The sequence below is a fragment of the Pogona vitticeps genome, chromosome 4 (genome assembly GCF_051106095.1).
Source record: "Pogona vitticeps strain Pit_001003342236 chromosome 4, PviZW2.1, whole genome shotgun sequence".
NCBI classification, from domain to species: Eukaryota; Metazoa; Chordata; class Lepidosauria; order Squamata; family Agamidae; genus Pogona; species Pogona vitticeps.
The window spans coordinates 5,234,100-5,261,442 of NC_135786.1; the positions used below are offsets into that span (position 1 = coordinate 5,234,100).

The 27,343-nt window shown below is 45.5% G+C and overlaps 1 protein-coding gene across 1 annotated transcript; it reads left to right on the forward strand.

The window, feature by feature from the left end:
* Positions 1 to 277: 277 nt before the first annotated feature.
* Positions 278 to 24,828, forward strand: STK35 (serine/threonine kinase 35). The gene is made up of 4 exons (XM_020806708.3): positions 278 to 404; positions 981 to 1,735; positions 8,886 to 9,635; positions 20,710 to 24,828. Exons 2-3 carry the CDS (start codon positions 1,216 to 1,218, stop codon positions 9,596 to 9,598), a joined length of 1,233 nt encoding a protein of 410 aa, XP_020662367.3. The 5' UTR covers positions 278 to 404; positions 981 to 1,215; the 3' UTR covers positions 9,599 to 9,635; positions 20,710 to 24,828.
* Positions 24,829 to 27,343: the final 2,515 nt, after the last annotated feature.

Genomic DNA, 27,343 nt, shown 5'->3' on the forward strand with positions numbered 1-27,343 from the left:
CCCTTAAGGTCCCTCTCCCCCCCCCAGTGAAAACAATCATCCCACCGGTGGGGAAGGTCTCCCTTCCTCAATTTAACCCCGATCTGCGTGCGGATTGGCAGCTGCCGGGCGTGCATGCCAGGCGGCATGTCCCTTCCTCCACCGGGCGAGCTAAGCCCCCCCCCCCCCGCTTCCCCAGAGATGGCCAGTGACTATTACATAAGGGGCTTATGTAATGGTTGCCTCGGCCCACCTCCCTTGCTCTGATCCCGGCGAGAGCCTCCGCTCAGCGCCCAGAAGAGCAGCCGCCGCCGCCGCCTCCATTCAAGGCGTCCTTCGGTCCCAGGCTGGGAAGCGGCACCTACCACGCCCCAGGCAGGGAGGGGAGATCCCAGAGGAAGAGGAGGTTCTTCTCCAGGACTCAGGTCGGTGGAAGGGGTTTCTTTGGACCCCAAGGCTGGCACTGAACGCCAATGTCCGAGAAGTAACGGGAAGCGGTAGGGAAAGGTAACGGGGGAGTCTGGATTCCTTTCCTTTCCCTCTTGTCTCCCCCCCCTCCTGTGGGACGAAGTGGACTCTGCCGCCTTCCTTTCGGTATGAATGAAATATTTACAAGGAAGTGGAAGGGCCAAACTATTCCGAAGGGGAGGGAGGAGTCCTCGCGAGGTAGAGGCTCTTGCGACGCAGCGTGGCCGGCCTTCAAGAGCCTTTCTCTTCAAAGAAAGGCCCTCAGGGGAAACTACTCGTCCTTCGGAAACGGCCACTCGCCCGTCCGGCTTTCCAGACCACGCTTTCCTTTCCTTCTTCTCCCTCCCCCTTTCAACGTGGTATGTCCCGCTCCCCTCGCTCCCTCCCCCGCCCCTCCGGCGTGCGGGCGAGGCGATTGGCCGACGGGTTTTTAAAGGAGCAGGCGAGGCGCGCTTTTTTTTTCCACCCTCCGACCTGGCGTTCCCTCCACCGACGGCCGCTGTGTGTGTGTGTGTTTTCTCGTTCTCCTGCAGCTCTTTCGGCGGCGGCGGCGGCGGCCCTGAGGGAGAGACGAGCCGGGCGCTAGCCACCACCACCACCACCGAGCCCCGTCCCCGAACCGGCGGGGCGGGCGGGCGGGATGAAGAAAGGGGCTCTCCGGCCGCGGCCACGACGACGACGGCGGCGACCACTACCACCACCGCGCCAGCAGCTGCAGGGCCAGCAGGCGCCCCAACAACAACAACTAGGCCCCGCCGCGGCGCTGCCATGGAAACGCGCCACGACGGCGGCCGCCGAGGGACACAAAGGGCACCGGAGCGGCGCTTGAGGCGCGCCGAGCGCGAGCGGGTCCCGCCGCCGCCGCCGCCACCGCTGAGGGGGGCCTGCGCCGCCGCCACCACCACCACCACCACCAAGGCCCTGGCTCCGGCCTCGGCCTCCACGGCCATGGAGGTGGGAGGCGGCCCGAGCCAGGCTTCCTCTTCTTCCCCGCCTCGCTACCGCTTGGTGGCGGAGATCGGGCGGGGCGCCTACGGGGTGGTCTACGAGGCCGTGTCCGGCCGCACCGGGGCCCGCCTGGCCGTCAAGCGCATCCGCTGCGACGCCCCCGAGAACGTGGAGCTGGCCCTGGCCGAGTTCTGGGCCTTGACCAGCCTCCGGCGCCGCCACCCCAACGTGGTCCGCTTCGAGGAGTGCGTCCTCCAGCGGGACGGCCTCGGGCAGCGGATGAGCCACGGGAACAAGCAGAGCGCCCTCTACCTCCGCCTGGTCGAGACCTCCCTCAAAGGTGAGCAAGGGCCGCCCCCCACCCCACCCCACCCCCTGAGGAGTTTGGGGAGGGGGAGAGCCTCCCTTTTGGGGCGTGGGGGGGAGAGAGGGAGCCCCTCTTGCGCCCGGAGAGAGAAAGAGAGACAGACACCCTTCCCCCTCCTATCACCCGCACCTCGGGAGTAAACGCGGAGGCTGCGGGGGAGGGTTCCCTTGCAAGGGGTCCCATGGAGGAGTCATCTCTCCCTTCCCCCCCCACACACCCCTCTGAAGTGGTGGGGGGGTCGGATTGTGCATCGCCCTTGCAGGTCCCCCCACCCCACCCATCTTTTCCCTCCTTTTGTTTTGAGTGCCTGGACCCATTTTTGGGGGGGGGGAAGGTGGGCAGGGTCTCCCTATAGCAAGAGAAGGAGGAAGGATCCTGGGGACACCGTCCAGATTTTTTATTTGGCAGGAACTTTTCCGGAGGCTGTTTGCATTTGGGAGAAAACACACACAGCCAGGGGCCAGACACACAGATACAGACACACACACACACACAGAAAGAGAGAGAGAGAGAGAGAGAGAGAGAGAGAGAGAGCGCGCGCAGCCAAACAAAATGTCCCAGGGCTTAGCCAGATCCCCTGTGTAACTGTTACAAGTCTTGACGGAGGGTAGTGAGGGGACTCCTTTGGAGTCAGTGAGCCTTCCTGTCCTGCTACCTGAAGGTAGGTCCCAGGAGGAGATGGATTGTTTTTTGGAGGTGGAGGCCAAGAGGGTGCCTTTCTCTGATTCCACTTACAGAAGCGGACTCCCTTTGCAGGTGATAAAGCAGGAGAATTGCACCCTCTGGCTCACCTGAGGACAGCAGGTTAGCTGGGGGTGGGATGGGGATGAAGCACACAGTTCTGACCTCCCAACAGAAAAGTGTGTGTGTGTGAAAGGCCGTGGAACTTCTCAAGCAGCCCCTTTATGTCACCTGTTCCCTGCTTCACTCTGCCTCATGGTAGGGCTTACTCTGAAAAGGAAGGCTTTTCTCTTTTATATAGCATGTAAGAGAAATGTTGACATGCTAGTTCTCAAACCTTAAGGCTTCCATCCAAGGGAAGCTTTGCATTTCCACAAGAAAAGGTAAAATCATAGTTTCCTCCATGAGACCTCCTTCCTTATGTACACCCAATTTAGTAATTTCTTAAACTGCCTCCAGCATATCCAGGAGTGTAACTGTTATAGAAAATAAGCCTTGGGTACTACATCCTCAGGATCCCCCCCATGTACAGTGCATACAGCAAGTAAATGGGTTTGTGTGCAAAAGAGAGGGTTTATATGCAAGCTGGTGTACGTCTTTCACTATATGGCATTTTGTGGAGAGGTAAGTTGGGGAGAAAGAACAGATTCCCCTGTATGAATAACTCTATGCCAGTTGGTCTGATTCATGTAATTCTTATGTAAATATGTATGTATTTGCATGCCATTACTTGAGATGAGGAAAGGATTCTAAGCACAGTACCCTCAATCTTAACTGCTAGTCCCATCTAGAGTTGAATGAGTTGCTAGATGGTGAGTGAACACTTACATAAATTCCATTGATTTAAAGGTTCCACTCTAGCTCAGGCTGCCGGATGGATTCAGGATCTTGCGTGCACATGTTCTAAACTTGTGGAATTCAGAAATAAATGGGGAAAGGCAAGGATGTTATCCTTAACTATATAGATCTAGTGAAAAGAGCAGTAGAAAACTGTCTTACAGTGATCAGTCAATCTAGCTCAATATTGTTTATGCTAGCCTTTCCTGACATAGCTCTGTCACATGTATTGGCCTATGACTTCCCTAATTCTTAGTTCACAGTACTGGCTGGAAATGACAGCAATTGCAGACCAAGAAGATCTGGATGCATCTGTGGTGGGAAAATACAGTCTGCATGGATTAATATCCGCTCCCCAAAGTTCCAAGCAAACTTGAGTTTTCAGAATTGCTTACCTTGTGGAGACCTTCCTTAAAGGGAGAGCAAATGGGGCCCATGGTCTTGTGAGCACAGGGTTGCCAAATGCAAGTCTATAACTATCTGAATCTCAAAGCAGCCCCCATGATATTTCCACACATTTACTAATTTCTGTACACATTTCTCCAAGCAAGTACTTGAGGAAGATACCCAGTACCTGAAGTGCTCTAATATAGTTTGCATATAGTTAGCATAATTTGTGAAAAACAGGTTTTATAGAATAGCCATTCATAGAGAAACATCTTCTATAGAAGCTACTGTATTTTATAGGGTCTGGGTGAAGAACATTACAGGCAGGCATTACTTCTGTCTGCCACAAACAGTGCCATCCTAAGCATGTGTAGAACGTCAACCTTGCCTTGGATGGATACTCATTCTGCTGCAGTTCTATTCTGAAACTATCTTCCTGTATGGACCAGTCAGATCTGAACAATCAATGCAATAGTAATAGTTGAAAAAAAGATCCTAGTCATATGGATTGTATTTGAATTCTGCAGAGACTCCAGGCACAGACATACTAGAGCATGATGTATATGAGGTCTGTGGAGACCTTACTTAAAGTTAATGGGGCTTTATTTTATCAGCCTTGTAATTCAGGTCCTTAGGTTTGCATCTTGAGCATATTCAAATATGCACAAATTAGTAGTTAACAAATCTGTTGTCTGCCAATGTTGAGGTTTAGTTATTTGCAGCCTGAAAGAAGAAAATAGCAACTGCTGTAAATCATTCATTCCTCTTCACTTGAGCAGCCTCTTGGCACAGTGGTTAAACTACAGTACTGCAGCCAAAGCTCTGCTCACGATCTGGGTTCAATCCCAGGTAGCTGGCTCCAGGTTCACTTAGCCTTCTGTCCTTCTGAGGTCAGTAAAATGAGTACCCAGCTTGCTGGGGAGCTATGTGTAGCTCGTGTAATTAACTTGTAAACTGTCCAGAGAGTGCTTGAAGTGCTATGGGGCAGTATATAAGCCATACACTTTGCTTTTTTTGCTCACTTGGATGCTACGTGTAGGCAAAACTGGAGGCTCATAGGTAAAGTCTCCCTTCAAAAACATGGATCCCCATACATTGCTGGGCATCAGCTCCAACTTAGTATAGTGAAAAGTCAGAGATTCTGGGAGTTATACATGAACAACATCTGGGGCCACAAGTTTTGGAATTGCTTTAAAATGTAGTGTTACCCATCTCTGGTAGTAATACTTTCCCAGCAGTACCAGTTCATTTCCTTGGGATTATCAAATGCCACCTAAAACTGCCCATCTTCCCCCAGTTTGGTGACTGTTCCGCCCCTACTGGACCAGTCCCGCACCAGTCAGCCTCCTCTGCTTCTATGAATCACCAGAGCTGTGCCCTTTGGCACAGCACCCAAAGCCATTGTACCTAAGAACCAGATTGTGGGAATTACTGTGCAGGGCAAGAGTAGGTTACTCTGGTCCCTTTCCTGTGTTTTGAACCACGTGCCCAGATAGTAAGGCCAGAGAGTGTCCCAAGCATCTAGAAGACACCACATTGCTTGCTTGTAGTCTGAATGACTGATGCTAAATAAAGTGAAAAAGCAAACTATACTCTCTGTGGAGGAATTATTTTAGACCAATGTTGTTGCTAGTGTTTTGTTCCCTGTACTTTAAATGTTATACCTTAGTGCCTTGAAAAGGGTATTCCTAAGACTTCGGCAGAATTAAACCATCAGTGTCTGAAGTTTTGAGAGAGAGAGATGTTCCACATGCTGCAACAACGTGCAGAGCCCTAACTCCAGAATACAACCCAGTCCTGGCTTGTGCCGGGCTGCGTGCTGTTCCTCACTGGCCATAGTGTCACTGTGGAGAGCTAGCTTATTAGAGATGAGCCAGTCCCATTCACGTGTCAGCCAGCATGCTGCTGATGCTGCTCAGCTGCGTGCCATGCAGGAGCTCATGGGCTGCTCCGATGGATGGGCAGTGCAGAGGAATCGTTCAGTGTGTGTTGTTTGTTTGGCATCAGCAGCTTTTGAGTATCTAGTTCTCATCACAGTTTGCCGCCCTGTGTTAGCTGTTCAGCACAACATCACGGCTCACTTGTGCCTGGAAAGAAATGATGGTGGTTGTGTAAAGGAACACTAACCAACTTTAATTTCTAATTTGGAGCTAATCACGGAGAATAGACATATAGGGTCCCTTTTTAAGCTTTTTGGAAGCCGTGTCAAAAGTGGCGTGCGTTGTTCTGGCTCTGGTTCATTTGTGTTTTCTTGCACCATTAAACAGAATGAGACTTGAGTCAAACAACCTCTAGCTTCATGCCTACTGGTTTAACTTAGAAAGCTTGCGAAGTGGAGAAAAATGCTAAGCCATTCTAGAGCAGTCATCAGGAAATAGCAGTTTGAACCCAGTCGTACTTATCACAGTATGAAAAGGTTTAGTGAAACTTAACTAGGGTGTTGATATTCCACTGCAAGCTCTTTCAACTGGACAGATCTCAGAAACGTTATGGCAGGACAGGACCGATAAAGCTTCCTTACTTTCAGCCTGTGTACTTTGTTCTTCTATTCTTAGTAGACATTCTACAGGCTTTTTGTATGTACGTATAGGAAGCCTGTTGAGCCAGAGACAGTAGTGATACTAAAGTGGGAGAGGGGAAGGAGACTACTGTACAGTAGAGCACATTAAGAGGAGAAGGACACACCCTTTGTGTCAGCTTCATTTCAAAATTATTACCTGCAGACTTCATCCTATATCCAGATACCTTTGTATGTAGGACTGAGTGGGCCTCCTGGATCTAAGGTAATAGTGGGAAGTTTATTTAGTCACTTCTGTAATTGTGCTCAACTAGACCAGTATTTATCCTGTTGTTGTTTAGTCGTTAAGTCATGTCCGACTCTTTGTGACCCCATGGACCAGAGCATGCCATGCCCTCCTGTCTTCCACTGCCTCCCGGAATTGGGTCAAAGTCATGTTGGTCTCTTTGATGACATTGTCCAACCATCTCGTCCTCTGTCGTCCCCTTCTACTCTTGCCGTCACACTTTCCCAACATCAGGGTCTTTTCCGGGGAGTCTTCTCTTCTCATGAGATGGCCAAAGGATTGGAGCCTCAGCTTCAGGATCTGTCCTTCCAGTGAGCATTCAGGGTTCATTTCCTTTAGAATGGATAGGTTTGATCTCCCTGCAGTCCAGGGGACTCTCAAGAGTCTCAAGAGTTTATCTTGTTGAGGACATCTTTAATCTGTTCCCATAATAATCTTGGAACAGGGTGAACTTAGCACACCAATGATCAGTCCCCGTTGAATTCTATTTCAATATTAGATTGCCTTCCCAAGCAATGACTGAAAAAGCAATGGCCACACAGAATAAAAACCACATTGTTTCTTAATAGGGTGGTGTTGAGCTTTGAATGGAGAAGAGGTGAAAGCCTGTGTGTGATTTGCAGTGTCATTAGCTGGCCCCATAAGAGTGTAGAACTAGTCTTTTTTCCATTTCCTGGTTGTCACTGCCTGCCTTTTCTTTTGTTCACCTCCAGAGGTGAAAAGTATAATGCACAGCAAATGGCCCAGCTAGAGTATAAGGTGAAAGAGCATTATTTTCCTCTTCCGTTTTTTCCCAATGTGAAATCAAAAGCCTTGATTTCAAACCTAGAGGTTTGTTGGGGCACACCTTTTATAATGTTATTTTTGTCTTTTAAAAGGTTTTCACTATTCCTGTTGATAGGAAAGGACGGCCAAATTACGATATGGTCTTCAATTACCATAGTAATAGCCATGGTGACAGACTTGTTTACACAAATAACAGCGTTCCTTGCTATCTGTCCACTGCCCATTATTGCCGTGGCTCTTACTGAAGCCCTGCTAGCTCTTGTACAGGATCAAGCTGTGTTCAGTCATACTTGGCTTCCTCTCTTTGGAGCTTTTCTTCTGCTGTCTGGTCTGCTTCCCAGGGATCCGCTGTAAAACGACTAACTTGCTGTAAGGTGTCATGAAACGGTATGCGAAATATGTGAGAGCCCAGAAGAGAGAATTCAGTAGGAGAAAGAGGGACAGTTCAGAGCTTATGTTTCTTGTGGCAGTTAAGGGCACAATATGTCATCATTGTCCGTGACCCTTTGCTGTTGGTGTGTGCATGTATGCAGTCCTTGTAGGTTTTATACATATGTGACTGGTCTAAGGACTGTAAACAAACTCTCTATCTATAGAAAGAGAGAGAGAGAGAGCATAAGGGCCATTATGGACTTTGGAGCTTACATCTGTTATGTAGGTGTGCAACAAACAGGCTAATTGAAGAAAGAATAAAATGGTCTGAGTCTTGCTTACACTCTGGCCAAATGTGCTTTGCAGCAAGACCCCAGGGTTCTCCCTTTCACTTAAAATAAGCTTGCCTTAAGCCATGAATGAGGGCTTCCTACACAAGCTGCTGTGCCTTTGCCTATTTTCTTAGAATATTTATAGGCTGAGTCATGGGTGAACCTGCCAAGCTGTTAATATTAGCCTTATTACGCCCCACTGTGTGACTGTAGCCATGCTGTCTTATGGTATTACGGGGAAATGGGCAGAGAGGAGATGGGGCCGTGCATGGACATGGCTGCCTGATTAAAGTAGGTAGACTTACTGCATATTTATAGCTCCAAACCTTCCTATTAGTACTCATTGCATAAGACTGTGGCATGCAGTGCTGTAAACACATAAGGCCTAGCTCTCTGCTTTACACATTTTCACAGAATCATCACTGAGTTCAGCCTGATGACAGGACATCCACAGCTAAAGCATCTTTGATAGGTGGCCATCCAACCTATGCTTAAAAATGTCCAGTGAAGGAGAGTCTGAGCCTCCCCACTTCCCAGAGGCACTTGATTCCACTGTCAAATGACTTACTGTTAGGAAGTGCTTCCTAATGTTTAGTTGAAATCTCCTTTCTGATAACTTGAATTCATTTCTTCTGGCCTTGTTCTCTTGAGGTGCAAAATACAAAGCATGTCCTATCTTCCACGAGACAGCCCTTCAAACACTTGAAGATGGCTATCATATCTTCTTGGTAGTCAGAGTAGGTTGGCTTCACTCTACCTAAGTTTGAATTGTTTTGTTAATATTATTTTCCTGTGGAGCGGGTTGATAGGCATGCCTCTGTGAGTTGTCTGCATTTACAAGTTCTAATTCAGCTTGTCTAACTTCCTATCTTGCCTGTGCTGTAATTCTTGTCCTTGTCTTTTTATTTCCCCCTCCCTGGGAAGGTGAGAGGATTCTGGGCTACGCTGAAGAACCGTGTTATCTTTGGTTTGTCATGGAGTACTGTGAAGGAGGAGACCTGAACCAGTACATTCTTTCCCGTAGACCGGACCCCGCAACCAACAAGAGTTTTATGCTGCAGCTGACAAGTGCCATTGCCTTCCTGCACAAGAATCACATTGTGCACAGGGACCTGAAGCCGGACAACATCCTGATCACAGAGACGTCGGGCGCTCCCATCCTCAAAGTGGCAGACTTTGGGCTCAGCAAGGTGTGCGCTGGCTTGACTGCTCGAGGCAAGGATGGGGGGAACGATGACAAGAATGTGAATGTGAACAAGTACTGGTTGTCATCTGCGTGCGGCTCAGACTTCTACATGGCTCCAGAGGTCTGGGAGGGACACTACACGGCCAAGGCAGACATTTTTGCCCTGGGCATCATCATCTGGGCAATGATAGAGAGGATAACCTTTATTGATGCCGAGACCAAGAAGGAGCTGCTGGGGACCTATATCAAGCAAGGGACTGAGATTGTACCTGTTGGGGAAGCGCTGCTAGAGAACCCAAAGATGGAGTTACACATCCCCCAGAAACGCAGGACTTCCATGTCTGAGGGGATCAAGCAGCTCTTGAAAGACATGTTGGCTGCTAACCCACAGGACCGACCCGATGCCTTTGAGCTGGAATCCAGGATGGACCAGGTTACTTGTGCTGCTTAAACTCAGGTCAAAGTGTTGGTGTGCTTTGAAAACTGGGGTAAGTGTCCCACAGGCGTTGTGGGTTTTGGGTTTCTTTGTTTCTGTTGACTGCACAACACAGTAGCAGGATTATGTCCCTTTTTGGAATAGCATAGGGCTAGGCATACACTTGTGTTCCTACACACTGTTCCACAGGTAGCAGGCGTCGCTTTGAAGAATCATTCATCTTCTTGTGTGAGTGAGAATGAAAGTTCCTCTTTCAAGGTGTTGGTTACTACTGGTGGTTTTATATCAAACATAGTTGTTGTTTAAAAAAAAAACACCCAAATCCAACTTATTGCTCGGTTAACTAAAAGGCTTTTTGGAAGAAAGCAGCCTGATTAATTAAGTATTGTTGGCCTGCCATCATAAGAACCATGAATTACATATTGTCAGCACTCTCACCTCCATTCAGGGGTCTTCCGTCTTACCCCTGGGAATCCTGCACCATAGCATTGGGTCCTATTGGGGAAGAACTTTGGTGTGTCCTTTCTTACCCCATGGGCCTATTTTCTAGCCTTCCCTCACTGCATATACAGTATTATGGTTGGGAACAGCAGAAGTTGCCCTCTGATCTGGTGTCGCCTCTTGCATAGGGATCCTCGGCGGTCGAGGGTGAGGCAAAGTCCTGCTGCTTTACTCAGCCCTTTGCACAGGGCTCAGAGAAACTGCAGGAGGTGAAGCTGCCTGAAAGAAATATTAATCTTAATGTCTTGTATGAACAAAAAAAATTGCAAGGTCACAGAATTTAGACAGCAGTCCAATAGCAGCATTTTGATTTTTGAATTATTGAATTGAGCATTTCAGGTTCATGAATGAGGGAAAGCTATCTGACTATTTATCTGTTTTCTGTAGTTCCTCTTCCTTTGAAAAGTCATAATCCCTCCACTCCTACTTCTCTTACCTCTGATGCAAGTTACCTCTGGGGATGCAAGCTAAGCACCCATCTGTTAGAGAGTTTTTCCCTCTTCTGGATTTCCATGCAAGGACTTCCTTGCCTCTTGGATTCATGAATAAGGAATGTGGTTGATCTTGCTCCATTTCCCTTTCCTAGGGCAGTAGAAGGGCCACTCTTCTGTGTAGGGCATGCATACACTGGTCAGATGGCACAGAGGGAGCTAACTTTATAGCAAGAGTGTTGTTAGTGCTCAGGTGGAAAACGTGAATCTCTGAATCAGCTGGGTGGCCTTGAACTTGAGCATGAGCACAAAGGGCATCCAGTTTTCATGCCAGGAACTTCTAGCAAAGCTTCAAAACAATTCAGAGATGGAAGGATCCATGAATTATTTGTAAAGCCACACACAATTTTGTTACCAGGAATCTGCAGTGCCAAAGTACTTGGCCGAAATTATGGAAAACTGTAGTTGATCTCAAGGGATGTTCTAAAATGCTGTTACCGTGAGTGAGTACCATGGGAAGGAAAGTGATCTATTTTGCACGTCTACAATATCAAATGCTAATATTGTCACATCTTTGTCAGTATGATCTCTCTAGAGCAGTGGTTCCCAACCTTGGATCTCCAGATGTTTTTGGACTGGAACTCCCAGAAACCCTGGCCTTCGCAGCTCGTGGTGAAAGCTTCCGAGGAACCTCTGGGGACCCAAGGTTGGGAGCCACCACTCTAGAGCAAGAAAAGTGACTCTTCCTTCTGTAATGTGAATGTGGATGGCTGGAGGCTATGAGGAGGCAAGCTGGTGTTAGTGGTATTAATTTCCAAGGTCAGGTGTACTGAACTGAGGCCAAAAGGAAGGTCAACCAATGTCTTGCTAAACTTGTTTGGCTGCCTGCCTGGGACTACAGAAACAAGGAGCTGTCACTCACTCAAGCCACCATGCGCTGCTGGCAGGTGGCATTTAGTTTGGTGACTCACGAGTTCTGCGTGCCTGCCGTATGGCCCCACTGTTGACTCCTTTTTCCAGGCATGAGGTTTGCATCTGAAACCACAATCTCTTTACACTGGCAGCAACCTCCCAGCTGGGTCCTACCCAGGAAGGTAGGTTTTTCTGGCAGCCTTCTCTTCAAATTTCCTGTAGCTTTAGAGACTGTCTTACCCTCCAGTATGCATTCCAGAAGTTACATAAAAAGTGAACGGGCTGTTCCTTTAACAGTTTTCCATGCACTTAGATAAGAATGTTATGTGGGTTGTTGCCTGCTATCCTTGCTAGCTTCCAGAAGACTGTATTCAGTGCATGCTGTTCTGGATCAAAAATATGCATAGGATATATTGGTCAGGCTTGACATCAAGAAAGTGACTGAATTAGCTTAGTTCTTTTTTTCTCACACTCAACTGTTAGCAGGCTTTCAGGGAACCCATTTGCTTGTAATCCCTTTCTATACTTGATCCTAAATATAGCAGCCTTTAAATGCAAAGAAGAAAACTTTGCTTCAGATCTCACTCATAGAGTTTGGATACCAGGACATAGAAGGCCTTGCAAAATGCTTCAGGGTGAATTACCCTGTTCACAAGGCCAAGGGCTTCTAAGATACTTTAATGCAATAGAAGGAACTATACTAAAGGCCCCACATTTCCTGCTAAAGAGGTTTGAGTTTGCAAGTGCTCACCCCAAGGTATACACTTCATGGCCAGTAACCTATTGTTCATCCTGGCTAGAGTAGACCTGTTGATTCTAGGATTTACACAAGTGTTGATTTACCGTCCAGAAATTGATTCCATTCATCTGTTCTTAGGACTAGTAACTTTGCACATTCTGACCAAAATGCATCTAGTGTCCTTCATCTTAGTTTTTTATCATCCTTGGAGACACGGCATACCTTTGGGCTATTGCCTAGGGTGAAAATACCAAGTGTTCAGCACCATCATGAGGCAATGCCTCGTCTCTTTAAAGTAGTATCTAAAGATCTCTTTAGTATCTTTAAAGGTTTGTGATGCTCCATCCAAAGCCTTCCTTCATTTCTGTAAGTTTTCTAGGAAACCAGTGTATGGAAGAAGTCTTAGGTCTTTTTTAGACAGACAGATAAGAGTGCAATTTAAAGTGGCCTTGCTTTCATCTGTGAGCTAACCTTTGATGTAATGACAGCTGTATTTCAGAGCCGTTTGATAAAATAGCAGGGCTATGAGGGAATGCCGATATGGATTCCTTTTCTTTCTCTAGGGGTTTGGGTGATGGCACTCTCATCATCCAGTATCCCTCTGATTTTCCTTCTCTTCTCCCCCCCCCTTTTTTTTGCCATCTGAGATCAGTCATGCTCTGCTAACATGTTGCTGAGTTGCATAACCCTGCACCAGGCTGTGCCCTCCAGGGAAAGTCCCTCCTACCAATCTCTTCCAATTGGGAAATGGCAAGTGTAATAAACATACCGGGAGGAGCAGCAGACCTGCCCTCCAGCTGTTGACTTGTAAGGCCCAGCTGCCTCTTCCAACCACCCAGCCCCCTTGCCAGGACCTGAACTGGTAATGAGACTCCCATCAAAGTCACAGCTGCAGGAGAAGGAGCTGTCCCTTACATAACAGAGATGGATGTGCAGGACAGAGACTGTCCTCTGGTTTACTTCTCAGTAGAAGGGCTGGCATTGTTCCCACAGAGAAGGGTGCTGTGCTGTTAGAGGGGAGTCTTCCTTGATTCCAGTGGTGGTGTTGATTTCTTAGGCTGAACAAATCCTTTGGAGAACAGGTCTCTGTGGCCAGATTTCTGTGGGCACCAAAGTTTTCTGCCGTTCCATTGGCACAGTTAGGTGGCCTTGATTGTAACGGTAAACAGCCTTGTGCCGAAGTCAAACTGACCCAGTCCAGTTCTTTCTGATGAAGGTATTTTCCATGACCTACTTGATTAATCTACATTAATTGCAGATGCTTGGAATATAGCTGGAGACCTTCTGTCCATCACCTTAGATTCTAGGCTGATACCAGCAGAAAGCCATTGAGCTGTGGCCTAACATGGAACTCTTTGTCTCTTATCCTATGATAAGCAAATCATAGTTCCCCAGAGATGCTGTATGAACGGTGACAGCCCCGAAACTGACAGTAAAGGAGTGTGGCTGAAACACGCCCCAGAATTCCTTCTTAATGTATTGTTGTGAGGGTGGGTGTCTTGTTAGAACTTAAACTTGGTTATTTGAAGAGACTGTGCTCCTTCCAAATCACTTAGTGGTAACTTGGGGAGAAAAGAACTCATGTCTTAAATCCAGCGAGTGGAAGCTGAAATTTTGAATGCTCTGGGTTGTCACTTGACCGTAGGGGACAAGCTGTGGCATTCCTCCATCAGTGTCTTGGGAAGGAATCTTCCCTTCTTCAGGATGCAGTGGGGAATGGATATCAAAGTTTGGTACTGCTCAGAGCTGGTGCACTGTAGGACTCTTTCTCGTGCTGGTGTGTGGGTGACTGAATCAACTGGACAGAGCACAATCGTGTATGCCAGCATTATGGACACAGCAGGTACCCCTTTTGCTTTAGAGGAAGATTATCAGAGACACAGGAGTGACTATTGCCCATATCCAGCTCCATGTTGAATGAAGTTCCAGCTTGGTATGTGGGCTCCACCAGCCTCCTTGTCTCACATACACTGTTCTGGTGGCTAAGTCTCTGCTTCAATTGACACAGTCAGCATGCATAATCTCTCACAGGCTTGTATAACTTATTGCCATGATCTAACTTGATGGTTATTCTGCCAGTCGATTTCAAGGATTTGGATGCTTCGTTTGAGTGTAAATCTGAAGTTTGGTCCATATTGCTGTTCAGATTGCTCCTCTTCTTGGCCACCTGGATTATCCAGGACATCTGCAGCTTTAAAGCCATGAGACTTGACTTTGTTCAAACAGTCAGTGGAACTGGTCATATGGGTTTCTGACATGTATTCTCTCCTTTCTTTTTCCTCCCTTCTCGGTGATATCATTACTTGGTGTTCAGCCCCAATAGTGAATATGCAGGGGAAACAAAGGAGTGTTGCAGGGAGACGTGGGAGGAGGCAGAAATAGTATTTGAGATAAGTTATCCATGACAGGGGGAAAGAACTTTCAGGAGCCTGTAGCAGCTCTCCATCTGTCCCGTGCAGATTTCCTCTGCCAGCCTCTCTGTAGGGCCTGCCTCTCTAAAGACCGCTGCTCTCTCTGTCAGAGATTCCCCAGCCCTTCCTTCCCTTGTGTGATCACAAAAAGTGGTGTGATGTGGATGAGGCCAGCTCCAGACCGAGCTCTGTGGCTCATTAGGTCCTTGCTGGTGCCACATCATCCCCAGCTAAGAAAGGCACCGGTGAAATCAGGCCAGGCAGCCAGTGAAAAGGAGGAACGGGTCTTATCTGTCACTGTTTGGCCTGCAGAAGGTTCCAGGTATGGATTTGTCCTCCAGTAAATTTGACCAAACTCGCAGTGGAAGACAGGAGGGCCTGGCGTGCTCTGGTCCATGGGGTCATGAAGTGACAAACTAAACAACAAATTTGCTCCACACCTGGTTTGAGGAATGACCTGTGTGAGATGGGGGCTTACATTTACAGTAATGCCAAGTACTGTATTATGTATTTATTTGTTTGTTTGTTTACTTATTGAGCTTCTAGACTTAATGAGCTTAGTGAAATACTACACAGAGCAGTTTACGTCATTAAGCAAAACATACAAACTAAAATAATAAAAGAATGCATAGATACCAGCACAGGCAAACTAAAACAGGAAGGTAACCGAGGATTGCCTCCTGGTGGCTTAGGTGAACCAAATTATATAAACTATAACATAACAAAGCCTGACAGCACAGGCACACACGGAAGAATTCTCAGGGGATGAATCCAGGTCAAAAGATTTCCAAATGCCTCCGTCCGGCAGCATGCTCTCTATTTTCCAGTGTCTGGCCTGGACATTTTCTTGCTTTTCAGCCTCATCTGATTCTGTAAAATAGGTGGTCCTGTTCCGTTTAAGGTTGCTGTAATTATAGCAGCCTCCACCGAACCCTTCCGTGCCACTTAAGGGGCTAATTTTTGACTGTATGTTGCTCCAGTTTCAAAAGCACACTTGCCAAGCCTAATAAGAGAATCGGAGCCCAAGAACAGCCATTGCTAATTAATGCAGGCTCCTAACAATTGTTTTCCGATTAAGACTTCCTTCAGCTGATGGAGCCCTCCACTGAGTACGTTACCCCAAGGGATGTGCTTACTTAGTTTGGATGCTGAAGCAAGAGCTAGCCCAAACTTCCCTCCCCAGAGGAGGAGGAAGGTGCCTGGGTTACAGGCCCGGTAATTGGCTTAATGCCTGTTTGTGCTCCCAGCCAGGCGGTCTGGGTATTGAGGTCTCCGTAGGGTTGGTGGGGCTGGTCTTCTGGTGTCATTTCAGAAAGGAAAGGAATATTTCAGTAACTTTGAAAAATTATTTAAACTGTTATGCTATATTTTTCCATGTATAAGACTATACTTTTGTCTAAACTCTTTAGACTAAAAATTGAGGGTCGTCTTATACACAGAAGTAAGCTGAGGCGAGAACAAAAACAAGCGGAGGGGAAAGCAGGGATCAAAGCAATCCTGCAGCGCTTTGATCCTTTCCCCCTTACACTTGCTAAGGCCCACTTAGATTTCTTAATTTTGGATTAGAAAAGGGGGGGGGCATCTTATACACGGAAAAATATGGTAAGTGCATTGGGAATTAAAGGCTATTCTGCATGTGTGTGGTGCCATTAATTTAATACATATCATTAGTAGTGCTTTATAATACTTCCTAGTTAATCCTTGCAGCAGTTGCTAAAAGATCAGTTGAATTGTTTCCATATATTGTTTCTGTATTGAAAGTGGATGGAAGATAGTGGTAAGGTGACAGAAGGATGATTTATCAAAGGCCGTTTACCTGATGTGGAGGGAGGTGAATTTCAGATGACAAGTGCTGGTTGCTCTTTCTTTAAAATGCTTATTTTTTCTTAAAAGATCTTTTATTTTAAATGCACTGTTTTTATTTTTTTAAATGACATATATTTTTTAGAAAATGTACTTTGCGATGATAATTTTAATATATGTGATATAACTTGAAAGATTTTGTGGAGGAATATGGCTTGTTAATTCTAAAAGACACTGCATTGATACAGTCTTCTCTTTTTTAAAATTATTTGTGAATAGGGTCCAGCAATTCTTGGGTTCAGTCTCAATTTTATGGGGCTCAATAGACTTCTGTATAGATTACTTAGGGTAATCTTTCTGTCAGTGTAGTACTTTGGGAGATACCATCAGAAAATTTTGCCTTTCTCAGACTGGGTTGTGTCTCCAGAGAGACATACATATGAACAGAAATAGATTTGATCAGCTCTAATTTCTAACTACAGTATTTGTTATTCTTTAAGCTTGCTTGCTCATTTATTTATTTATTTATTTAGTATCCCGCCCATCTAGACAGAAGTGTACACTAGGTGGCTAACAACGCTCAAGAATAATAAAAAAACAAAAAAACATGAATACAATTGAAAATGGCAAATAAATTAGATATTGACAGGAGGGAAGGCCTGCCTAAAGAGGCAGGCCTTGAGTTGGCTCTTAAAAACACCCAATGAGGGAGCCAGACAGATCTCTGTGGGCAGACTGTTCCAGAGGCGAGAGGCCACTGCCGAGAAGACCCGGTTTCTTGTTCTTTCTCTCTGGGCCTCCCTTGGCGTTAGGCCCCTCAGCCGCCCATCCTGGCTAGAGCGAGTGATTCGGGTAGATCTAGGTGGGAGGAGGCGTTCCACCAGATATCGAGGCCCTAAACCGTTTAGGGCTTTATATATGTCATAATTAACACCTTGAAATCAATGCGGAAACGAATGGGCAACCAATGCAGGGCAGCCAGAGTGGGGGGATATATGTTGATATTTTTCTCACTCCAGTGAGAAGTCTGGCCGCCGCGTTCGGCACCATTTGAAGCTTCCACATCAATCTCAAAGGTAGCCCCACGTAGAGCGCCTTACAGTAGTCTAATCTCGAGACTACAAGCGCATGGACCAGAGTTTTTTGCCCCTCTCAGCATGGTATAATGTTGGAAATTCTTTGAGGTCCTATTAAAACATCCAGGACTGTTTTCAGTAGTTTCTTTGAATGAAGCCAATTACTTTAGCACATTGGGCAAGGAGTACATCAGGTAAGATTCTCAGCCATCCAGGTGGGCAGGGAGGTTGTGAAAAGTAGGTATTAAAGTTAGCAGGAGTGCAATTTACATGTAGAGGGGGAAATCATATGTTTTAATTGGGTTTTCTTAGCAATGATTTAAGTTATGATTTAAATAACTTTGATTTAAACCTAATGTACCTCAAAAAAGATTGTAAGACCAAATGTAGTGACGCCTCACTATCCTTCCTTTCCATAAGTAATGATGATATTAAAAAGTCCTGCTGGGCTATGCTGTGTAAACTTTAAAAACAGATTTTTCTTTAAAGAAGTGATCAAAGCCAAGCTTTGTACAACTTGACCCAAAGGTGGCTGAAACAGAAAGTGAAGCATAGCACACTCTGGAAGAGACCAAAATTAGCAGCTTAGCTGGATTACAGTAACTCCTCAACTGAACCTGTAAACACTTATATAAAACAGTTGAATGGCAAAGGTATCAGAGGCAGCTGGTCTGTCAGGACGCTTGTTGTTAAAGAAGGGAGGAAGTGACAACTAGGTGAACTAGAGTTGTGCAGGTAGTTCACCATGTGTAGCCTAAGATATGGAACCACCGCAGACCTACTGATCATCCTTTGGTTTAACCTGGAGCTCTGAGCTTCTCTGCTATGCTCAAAATGCTGTTCAAGTGGGCATCATGTGAAGTTCCACGCCTGCGAAAGTGTGCTATGGTCTAGCAGTCAGTCACATCGTCCGTGTCACAATTGTGCAGTTCACGCCATAGTTGCACGAAATGATCATGCAATTCAGGATCACATGTTTCTTGTCTTAGTTGCTCAGTCAGTTGCATGGTTCATGTTCAGACTCTTGTGCAACACACCTGCGGAAGTGCATCATTGATACTACTTCTGTTTTATGATGATTTTTTTCCCTACCACTTCGGCAGCTTCATGTTGCATACACATAGCTGCCCAAGAGGATTTCAGCCCTTGCAACTTTTTACTGGTTTTTTCTGATGGGTCTGCACCATTGGGGATCTGATGTTTAGAGGGATGATCATTAATCGCTTGCTTTTGGCACTGATCAGAGAAGGGAGTCCCCTTTGGTGGTGGCTACCAGCAGCAGCACTTTGGTAAAACATTATAATTAGAAGGTGTATGTGTCAAAAGTGCCACACAAGAGAAGTTGCAGAAACCAGACAAACATCTTGCAAACATCTCTGGTGATCCAAGTAGGATTTTCAAAAAGGTTAATTTTACTTTATTTTATTGTGGATTTTGGAATTACAGAGGAAATAATTTTACAGCCACAGCATTTTTCAACAGACGTCTTTCCTGTGGAGCTCTCTAAAGCATTGATACTAGTAGAGGAGTTACGCCTGGATTTTTTGAGCAGATCACGCACTTTAGGTTAAAAATGACAAATGTGTCATGCAGTGATGATGCCTGAAAAAAATCTGATATTCATATCTCCTCCTGAAATAAATAATTGTTAATGTTTATATTTTACCTGTGAAAGATATTCCCTGAATCCAGGGAAGGTTCCTACTGATTAATGTGAGGTCTCAAAAGAACTAGATGGCAAATTTAAACTGATATATGGAGACAGAATGCGAAATGAACTGTGCGCATGTTTCACAGTGTGATGTGAAAACCTATCGTATATCTCTCAAGTTTACAGGTGCTTTGCCAGAAAATATTGTTAAATAACGCCAGATATTGTCTCTAAAAATACATTTCTATCAATCATTCATTTAATATTTGCACCAAGCATTAATAACCTAGACGTAAGCTTGCAGGCTTTTTGGTTATGTGTGAAAATGTACGCTTTTTTCATCTTGTTCTTCTTTTCTGGAGAGTAGATGTCATTGTGGCTGTTTTGCCTTCAGATGCAGTGACTCTAAACAAGGATGTTGTGCAACAGTCCAGGTTCTTCAGCCAAAAGATGAAACTTGATTACATTTGTTATGGCTGCGGTAGGGCAATTGCCTCATTGTCAAAGGGGAAGTTTTAGGTGTTTAGAGTTCTGTTTCTGTTGCTCAACTTGTCTGACCCACACGTAACCCGTTTCATAGTGTGAAAGCCCTTGGAATGGAAGGAGGAAGTATTTAAATACCCAAATCTCTCCGGTTCTATGGTGTTACTAGAAGGGGAGATTTTTTGGTAATTAGCAGTTTCTCCTGTTCTTAGGCGCCCATGGCTTAGATATAGTGAAACTAATTAGACATGAGCTGGACAAACTACAAATCAGAAGCAGGAATTCTGCAATTACCAAAAATCTCCCCTGCCAACGATGTCATCATCCTTTCCCAGGTGTGTAACAGGATGTGGGCCAGTGAGTTCTTCCCCTTCCTGCGCTTTTCCCTGGTTAGTTTACCTTGAAAGATTAGCTGTAACAAATGTCTTTTTGTTTATGGACAGCAGACAGAAGCAAGTTCACAAGGACAAAAATACAGTTGCTCAGAACAAAATTAACCTGGGGTAAAGGCCGCAAAAGGCTTGTTACTATCTTCAAGTCTGTCTTAGTGCATTTCATGGGGTGCCTCCAGGTCACTGTTGTATAAATTGTGATTTATACAGAGTCACATGTGTAGTCATACGCATCATGCTTCATCCCACTCATGGTATCCTTTTTGGTCCAAACTTGCAGTTGAAGACAGAATAATGTGTCTGTCAGTACACAGCCTTGGGCTCAGCAGCTTGGCTGGAGAAGGTCTCTCTACTGCTCTGCTCATGCCTTTGCTTAGCCTGCATTTCCCTCACGCTGTTGGTTTGCAGACAAAAGAGAAGGCTGGGCCAAGGGACTTGGGAACAGCATGGTGGCGGCGGCAGCAGCACAGAGGAGCTGTTCTTCTAAGCAATAGACTCAACTCACAAGAGCCAGAAACAGCAGATCTGTGCAATTGTGTTAGGACATTTATCTTTTCACTAACTTCACTCCTGCTAGCATCTTACTGGGAAGCTGTCCTTCATAGACCTGATGGTTGAGCTAAGGAATGTCCATTCCCTATTGAACAGTTGCTTTAAAAAGATGATTACAAAGAACTTGGAGGCCTAGAGAGCCCGGGATTTCATTTTGGTTTTCTTTCTCTTGCAGGGTTTCTTACCAGGGACCTACAATCTCCGTGATCTACATACATCAAGGAAAGCTGAGGATGATCCAGGCTGAGCACCAGGATCTCTGGCAATCCAACTCTTGAGAATTTTCCTAAAGTTCTACGACACTTAAGAAGGGCAGAAGTTATTGTAACCCATTGCATTATGAGACTATTAAAAGTTTTCTTTTTAATTTACAATCCCCTCCTCCTCCCCCCGCCCCCAAATTTGTTTGCCAACTCATCAGCTTTGTTGATCAACTAAATATGTGCAGATAATTCTGGAATTTCTCTTTTACCTAAACGAAATACTGTAGGGCAAAAATTTGAAAAGCATTTTTTTTCCTGCTGTTGTTGCTGCTGCTAAATACCATAACTGTGGACCAATATATGCGTAACATTTTTCTTGGTGGTGTTTAACAGGGAGCATTGAAAAGCCTACGAGGAAGAGGAGGTGGTGCTTAGCCTCTAGATTGGGGGAACTGGGTAAAGTGAACCTGAATGAAAAATGAAATAATACATCTTCTCTTTCGAAGAGTAGTTTTGAGCATTGGGACTTGACAACACAAGGTCTGATCATAGCTGTTAACATGGAAAACTGCGTGTAAGGTGTCCCTGAAGTTCAAAGTGCCATGATAACAATGGGAGATTAATATTTGTCTGTGCCAAGCTTGACAAGACGAGATGCTGGTGATAGGTAATGGTTTGCTTGCCTATCAAAATCCCCACACCTGCCAGCAGCTGGTGACCTGTTTGGTTGATTAGCTTGGTCACTTTGAGTTGATCCCTTGATAGGGGCCTCGTCTGCATGTTTGCCTATTTTGTCTTTCAGCCTGCTTCAGGGCCCTTTTGGTAGATCTTACCTAGATCTCCTTCGGCTTTTTACGTGATAATCAGATTTTTTAAATACACACACACATAGAGAGAATGTGTGTGTGTGTTAGAACTGCCATGCAGACCTCTTGTATAAAACACACAGTTATTGTTGTGAGTGCCCATCTCTCTCCTTGTTATTTGCTCTTCTGTCGGCCCTGTAGATCTGGCTGGTCTTTTTATAAAATGCTTAGGTATCTACACTAACTGCACAAGGTGGTGTTGGGGAAGATTTTGTCCCCATGCTTTCTCTTCAGCTGGTCTTGTTGGGTGGAACAACTACATTGCAAATACTGCTTCTTATTCCTTGCACTTTCACTCAGCTCATAGCCATGAAGAAAGCAGATAGATCGGGATCGTAACTTGCACATCTCTGATTTGGGCCCCTTGTTAGGGGGATTGTATATCTTGACACGACTACTGAGACTGCTTTGCTATAGTCAGTGTTTGGAAGAGATGTTGTGATGTATACTTTGTGACTCTTGGAAGGCATTGCTTCTGTAAAACACGGACCACAAGAGAAGTCTGCTGGGCTGCCCTTTGTATCCCGTCTCGCACACTGCAGTATGTCTTTCTGGGATGTGGGCAGCCACATGCTGAGCATGAATATGCCAACTTCTTCCCTGAGTAGTTATTTGTGGCTTCAGGAGTTTGTTTGTGGCTTTCAACGCCTACCATTTGTAAAGTCCTCTTGGTTTCTGGATTTTTTCAAATGCTCATTTCAATTCCGCTTGTTGACTTTCTTCTAGTCCTGCCCCAGCCCTCTAACTCAAGAAGCATTGCCACTGTTGGACGGAATTTCTAGGGAGAAGTTATAAGTAACACTATAGGCTTCAAATGCCGAAATAAAAGGAATGAAAAATGCTTTTTAGGAACCATAGACTGACCTCCTTGCTTGTTCATCCAGGCCATATTCTCTTCCTTTGAACTGTAAGTTTTAGAAATTCATATGGTCTTTTGTGCCTCCAGAAAGAAATATCTGTCAGTTAAATTGCAGCAGATCACAGGAAGTGAGGCGAGCATGAATGGATAAGCCCACGTAGCTATCCTTTCTTAACCCTTTGCTGCTCTTTCAGTTCGCCGAGATAGGGGGACAGCTGAAACAGCCGTCTTCCAAACAATAACAGTTGAGAAGTTACGTAAGTGATGCTGACTTATCCCAGGGATCTCCGGAGTAGAACTAATTTGGTGTCATAACAGAACAGGATTGAAAAAAGCAGAGCTGCCTCAAATCGGAGAGGATGAGGGAGACATCAGCCTTATAAAGACACTTCTTGTAGTGACCTGGGGACTATAATTTTTATACGCAACTCTCTGATCCGTTAGCTGTATAGATCCATCTTAACCAGTCCATATTTTTGGATTTTCCACTGGATAGGCTTTCGTTCCTCCTCTGTGTGCATGCACGCATGTGAAATCTGGTAACAGCAAAGTAGCCCTTCAGTTCTCCTATTTGGATGATGGTGATGGAAACTATGATGATGGATGCATGTTTCAAGCCCTGGTGAAAAGCTCTTCAGACAAACACAGATTCTCAGTTTAGCCCATCCACGTTGGTGCTGCTGTGACTTCAAGCACACCCCTCTCTCATATTCATGCTGCAGTAGAGTTGTGTTTTTGTGGTGGTAGCGAGACCATAGTGCCTTATGGGAGGTTTGCAGGACTGTAGGTGAGGCAGTGTTGTTGTACCTTCTGCTGTCAGTACCTTTTGTGGTTCCTGGTTCTTCTCCAGTCTCCTGCCTGGGATAGCTTTGCCTAGGACATTCTTCAGAAATGTCCTAATGTTTTCTTGGTGGCTGCCTCAATCTTCAGTCTGTACTTCTTTAGTGTTATGGCATCTAAACAGGGAAGCAACATGGCCTTTTTTTTGGAAAATGCTCACCCTACTTTCTTACAAAGAGGTAATCTGCCTGGCCAGCTACTGCCCTATCTGGCTGCTGTCTCATTTTGGGTGATGCCTTTGAACACACTGTTGTGTCACAAGCTGTAGGAACTAGCCTTGCTGGAGACCCCATGGATCCCATGAATATGTTTCCATGTTTCCTTCACAGAATATTTCCCCCTGCTTTCCTTCCCCCATTGTCTTGAGTACATTTGGAATGGAATTTGCTCACTCGTTCCTGAGGGATATGAAATATCCTCGGCGTTCTGTAAGACGGGTTTCTTTAACTGACAATGGCTTCCTCACATTGTGGGCATGAGTTTATACTGAACTGTTTACATCCAGCTGCATTGTTTACAGTTGGTGGTGTGTGCTGGGACCTACCCGATGCCCTCTCCTAACTGGTGTAGTGGCTAGACTAGATTTTTATACCTGGCCATATTCAATTCCAAAACCCTCTGCCACCTCCCCCTGTTTACATGGTAGGGGTAGGAGAACCTTGTGTTAAAACTGTCAACATTGGCATCTCTTTGGAAATTCAGCATGGTCTACCTAGATTTTCCCATTTATGCGTTACGCGCCTGCATGGCACACCAGTCCCTTCTTACTGCAAAAGGCCAAGGAAGCCTGCCCACACCTTGATTCCTTGGTATCTAAAAATGGAACTAAAAACTGAAACACCTCTTGGTGAATGTTCTAAGGCTGGGAAGGGAAGATGGAGAGACGTTTCACTGATGTGCATGGACACCAGATGACCCGTGTTCCTATCTACGTTAAGGATAACTCAATGGTGGTATAGCTGGTAAGTGGACAGAGTGTTTCCGGTAAGCATGGGTCTGTGTGACTTGGCCAGCAATTGCCGCCTCCTGTTCAGGGTGCTTCTCGAGACCAGAAACGTGCTCTACTTGGCCTTCGTGTTCGTGAGGGCCACCAGACTGACCAGCTGAGGAAGGCACAGGAGAACTGCCCTACTTCTCATTTAGAACAGCCCCCCCAGGAAAACTAGCTTGTTTCTATGCCTAGTTGACAAATAATCCAGGCCCTTTATTGCCCCTTCAGGCTCCCCCTGAAACTTGTCTGCCCTTCAGTGGAAGAGGTGGAGGTGGTTTGCATGCTTCACTGCCCTTCTCTTTCCCCTGCTGCTATTAAGGGTTGAGGTGCTAGCAATGGGAGATTGCGGTCTTCCTCCCCCCCCCCTTCATACTTCTGTTCCCTCAGGATCCCACACCAGGCCTCTCCAAGATTCCAAACACTGCCAGAGGTTTTGTGATTTTGGGTTTTTTTTTTTTAAAGAGAGCAATAAACATTTTTCACAGGAGAGAGACGGACAGACGCTTGATTTGTTTGTTGTGTTTTTTTCTCTCTTTCATATATCTAGTTTTTGGCATTTATCTAGTCTGGGTTTAAGCCTGCTGGGTTGTGCTCTGGCCTAAATTAAGCCAAAGCAACCGATGAAAATTACTGCTTCTGCAGAACTGGATTCTCTGAACACACTGTAACTGGGCCCTGTTACGTGGCCATCTGCACACTTAGGAACTGGCCTTTCCCCCTCCAAAAGTAGGGTTCTGCTAGCCATGTGGTGTTGCTGCCGGGCTTCCTCCAGTATAATGTCACTGTATGTTTTCCACCAACAGGCTGGAGTTCTGTGCCTACAGGGGAGAGGGTGGCTCCTGGCATGTCCCGACACACTTTGAAACTGCCATGCCACATGTGTGGCTTGGACCATTTCCTTGAAATTTAACTTTATCTATGTGTTCTAGCACAAGCAGCTGCTTTCAGCCTTCTGGAATTAAGTGACTCTTGTGGAAAGTTGTCCAGAGCTCCTGTCTGGATGACTTTCCTACCAGACGTTAATTCATAGAATGCCACTGCTTGATAAGGAAGATGGAAAAGCTACCTCACCTCTCCTTGCAGCTGGTATGCATCGTGTGGATTTCTTTGTGCTGGCCTGCTTTTGGAGGTGCGGAAGTGCCAAACAAAACAAGTACAATGGGAACAGAGGGTATTTGTGTGAAAAAGCCCTGGTTCTCCTTCCATGGGCTCTTTCGACTGCTGCGGGGGTGTCTTGGTGGAGAATCACCCCCTTCCTCAAAATGTTCTCACCTGCACCTTTCTGGTCCCTGGGTCAAAGGGCTTCTGCTTCTCTGGTGCAGATAGGATTGCTCTGGTTTGGATCGGTTCCAGCCCTTGTGATTGCTAGAACCACTCCAAAGCAAGCCTTCCTTCTTCAATTTGTCAGTATTGTGAAGTGGCTTAATAGGCATCAGGGTTTTTTTAAAAAAACAAAACAAAACACCTTGAAGGGCTGATCAAGAAATGGCCTGCCATTGAATCCACAGTGTTGTCTTCAGCTGAAGGTAATTTCTCAACCGGCCCTTTAAGAGGAGGCAAAGAAAAAGTGGAGTTTCAACAATAGTCTATATATAGTCAAAAAGGTATTATTATTATTATTTTTCATTTCCCCCTGCCCTCTGCTGAGCAATGGAAGTAATTAATTTCCCAGCATCCTGAAGTTCTTAAGCCACTTCATAATATTGGCAGGAGCCATTTCTGTGGTGTGAATGGGTCAGTCTCGATTAGTTCATTCTAATTCGGCCTGACTATTCCCAAGTGGCCCACGCTAGCTCATTTCCAGCTGCTGGTGTACCTGTAACATCAGCTGATTCGTACTACATTGGATCTGCATAACTTTAAAACTGCAAGAGGAGGTGGATAGAAGAGGGAAATATCTTGTATAAAAATATAATCACATAGAAAGGTGGCATGTTGCAAAGATGGTTGATAGCTTTTTCCTTATGTCTCCACAAGGAGCATATTGCATTCCATAATTGCTGCCCCACCGTTCAAAAATCCAGAAATGCAGGATAAGCCATCTCAGTGAGATCTAGCCCAAATACCCCAAATTATCTCTATATTTAGTCCAGTTGCAGTTTCTTTCAACCTTAGGCTTGCTAGCGTATGGAATTCAGAAACATGCTAAGAGAAAGGCTTAAACCCAAGGCTTTCAAAATGACATTTTTCCATTGTTCATCAGTTTTCAAAACCTCTCCTTTATTTTTATTTTTCTTTGCACAGAAGCTGGTAATGTAGGACCTATGTGTGAACAACTTTATATGTGTGTTGTTGTTGTTTTAAAAAAAAAGGAAAGAAAACTTTGGTTTACTTGGGTTGGTGTGCGACATTGTATTTAAGTTCTTTGAACACTGTGGAAATCCTGATTGTGTGTGAATGACCGCAGCTTTGTAAATTAAAGAAATGTTTGTTTGAATAAACCTAGCGGATGGGGTTGAAAAGCCATACCCAGTTTTGAAATGGAGTGTCTTTGCTTTTGTGTCTGTGATTCCCTTGATGGCTGTGCTTTTGGGGGGGGGGTTTCAGTGAGCATCACTGGACCATGGGGACCCCCTTTTCTTTGTTCTTTAGCATGGGGGGGCTGCTGAAGGGGTTGAATTGTTTGAGCTTAAAGGATACTGCAGCACCCATGTAGCCAGTAAGGCAATTAAACGTCTGTCTTGGGTTTGCCAAGTTAGGGGCAGGACAGAAAGAGAAGCCACACATCCCTAAAGCAATATAACAAAAAGAGAGAGAGAATATTTTAAGAAAAAGAGTAATTTTAAGAGTATTAGATTGATTCTAACTGACTTCTTCAGAAGGATAATGGATCATAACCCACAAAACCATGCATCTTAGAGGCATCACGAGACGTCTTTCTTTCCTGGCTAATAATAGGTATCGGTTGAATATGTAGATCAATTATTACACATATTGTGCCAAAGAATGTACACATTCACGTCACTTTTGATATAGTTGCTTCCAAAATGCAACTTTTGAAAAGGCTGGGATGGATTTTCAGTGGGGCAGACTGGAAGGGAGAAGGTACA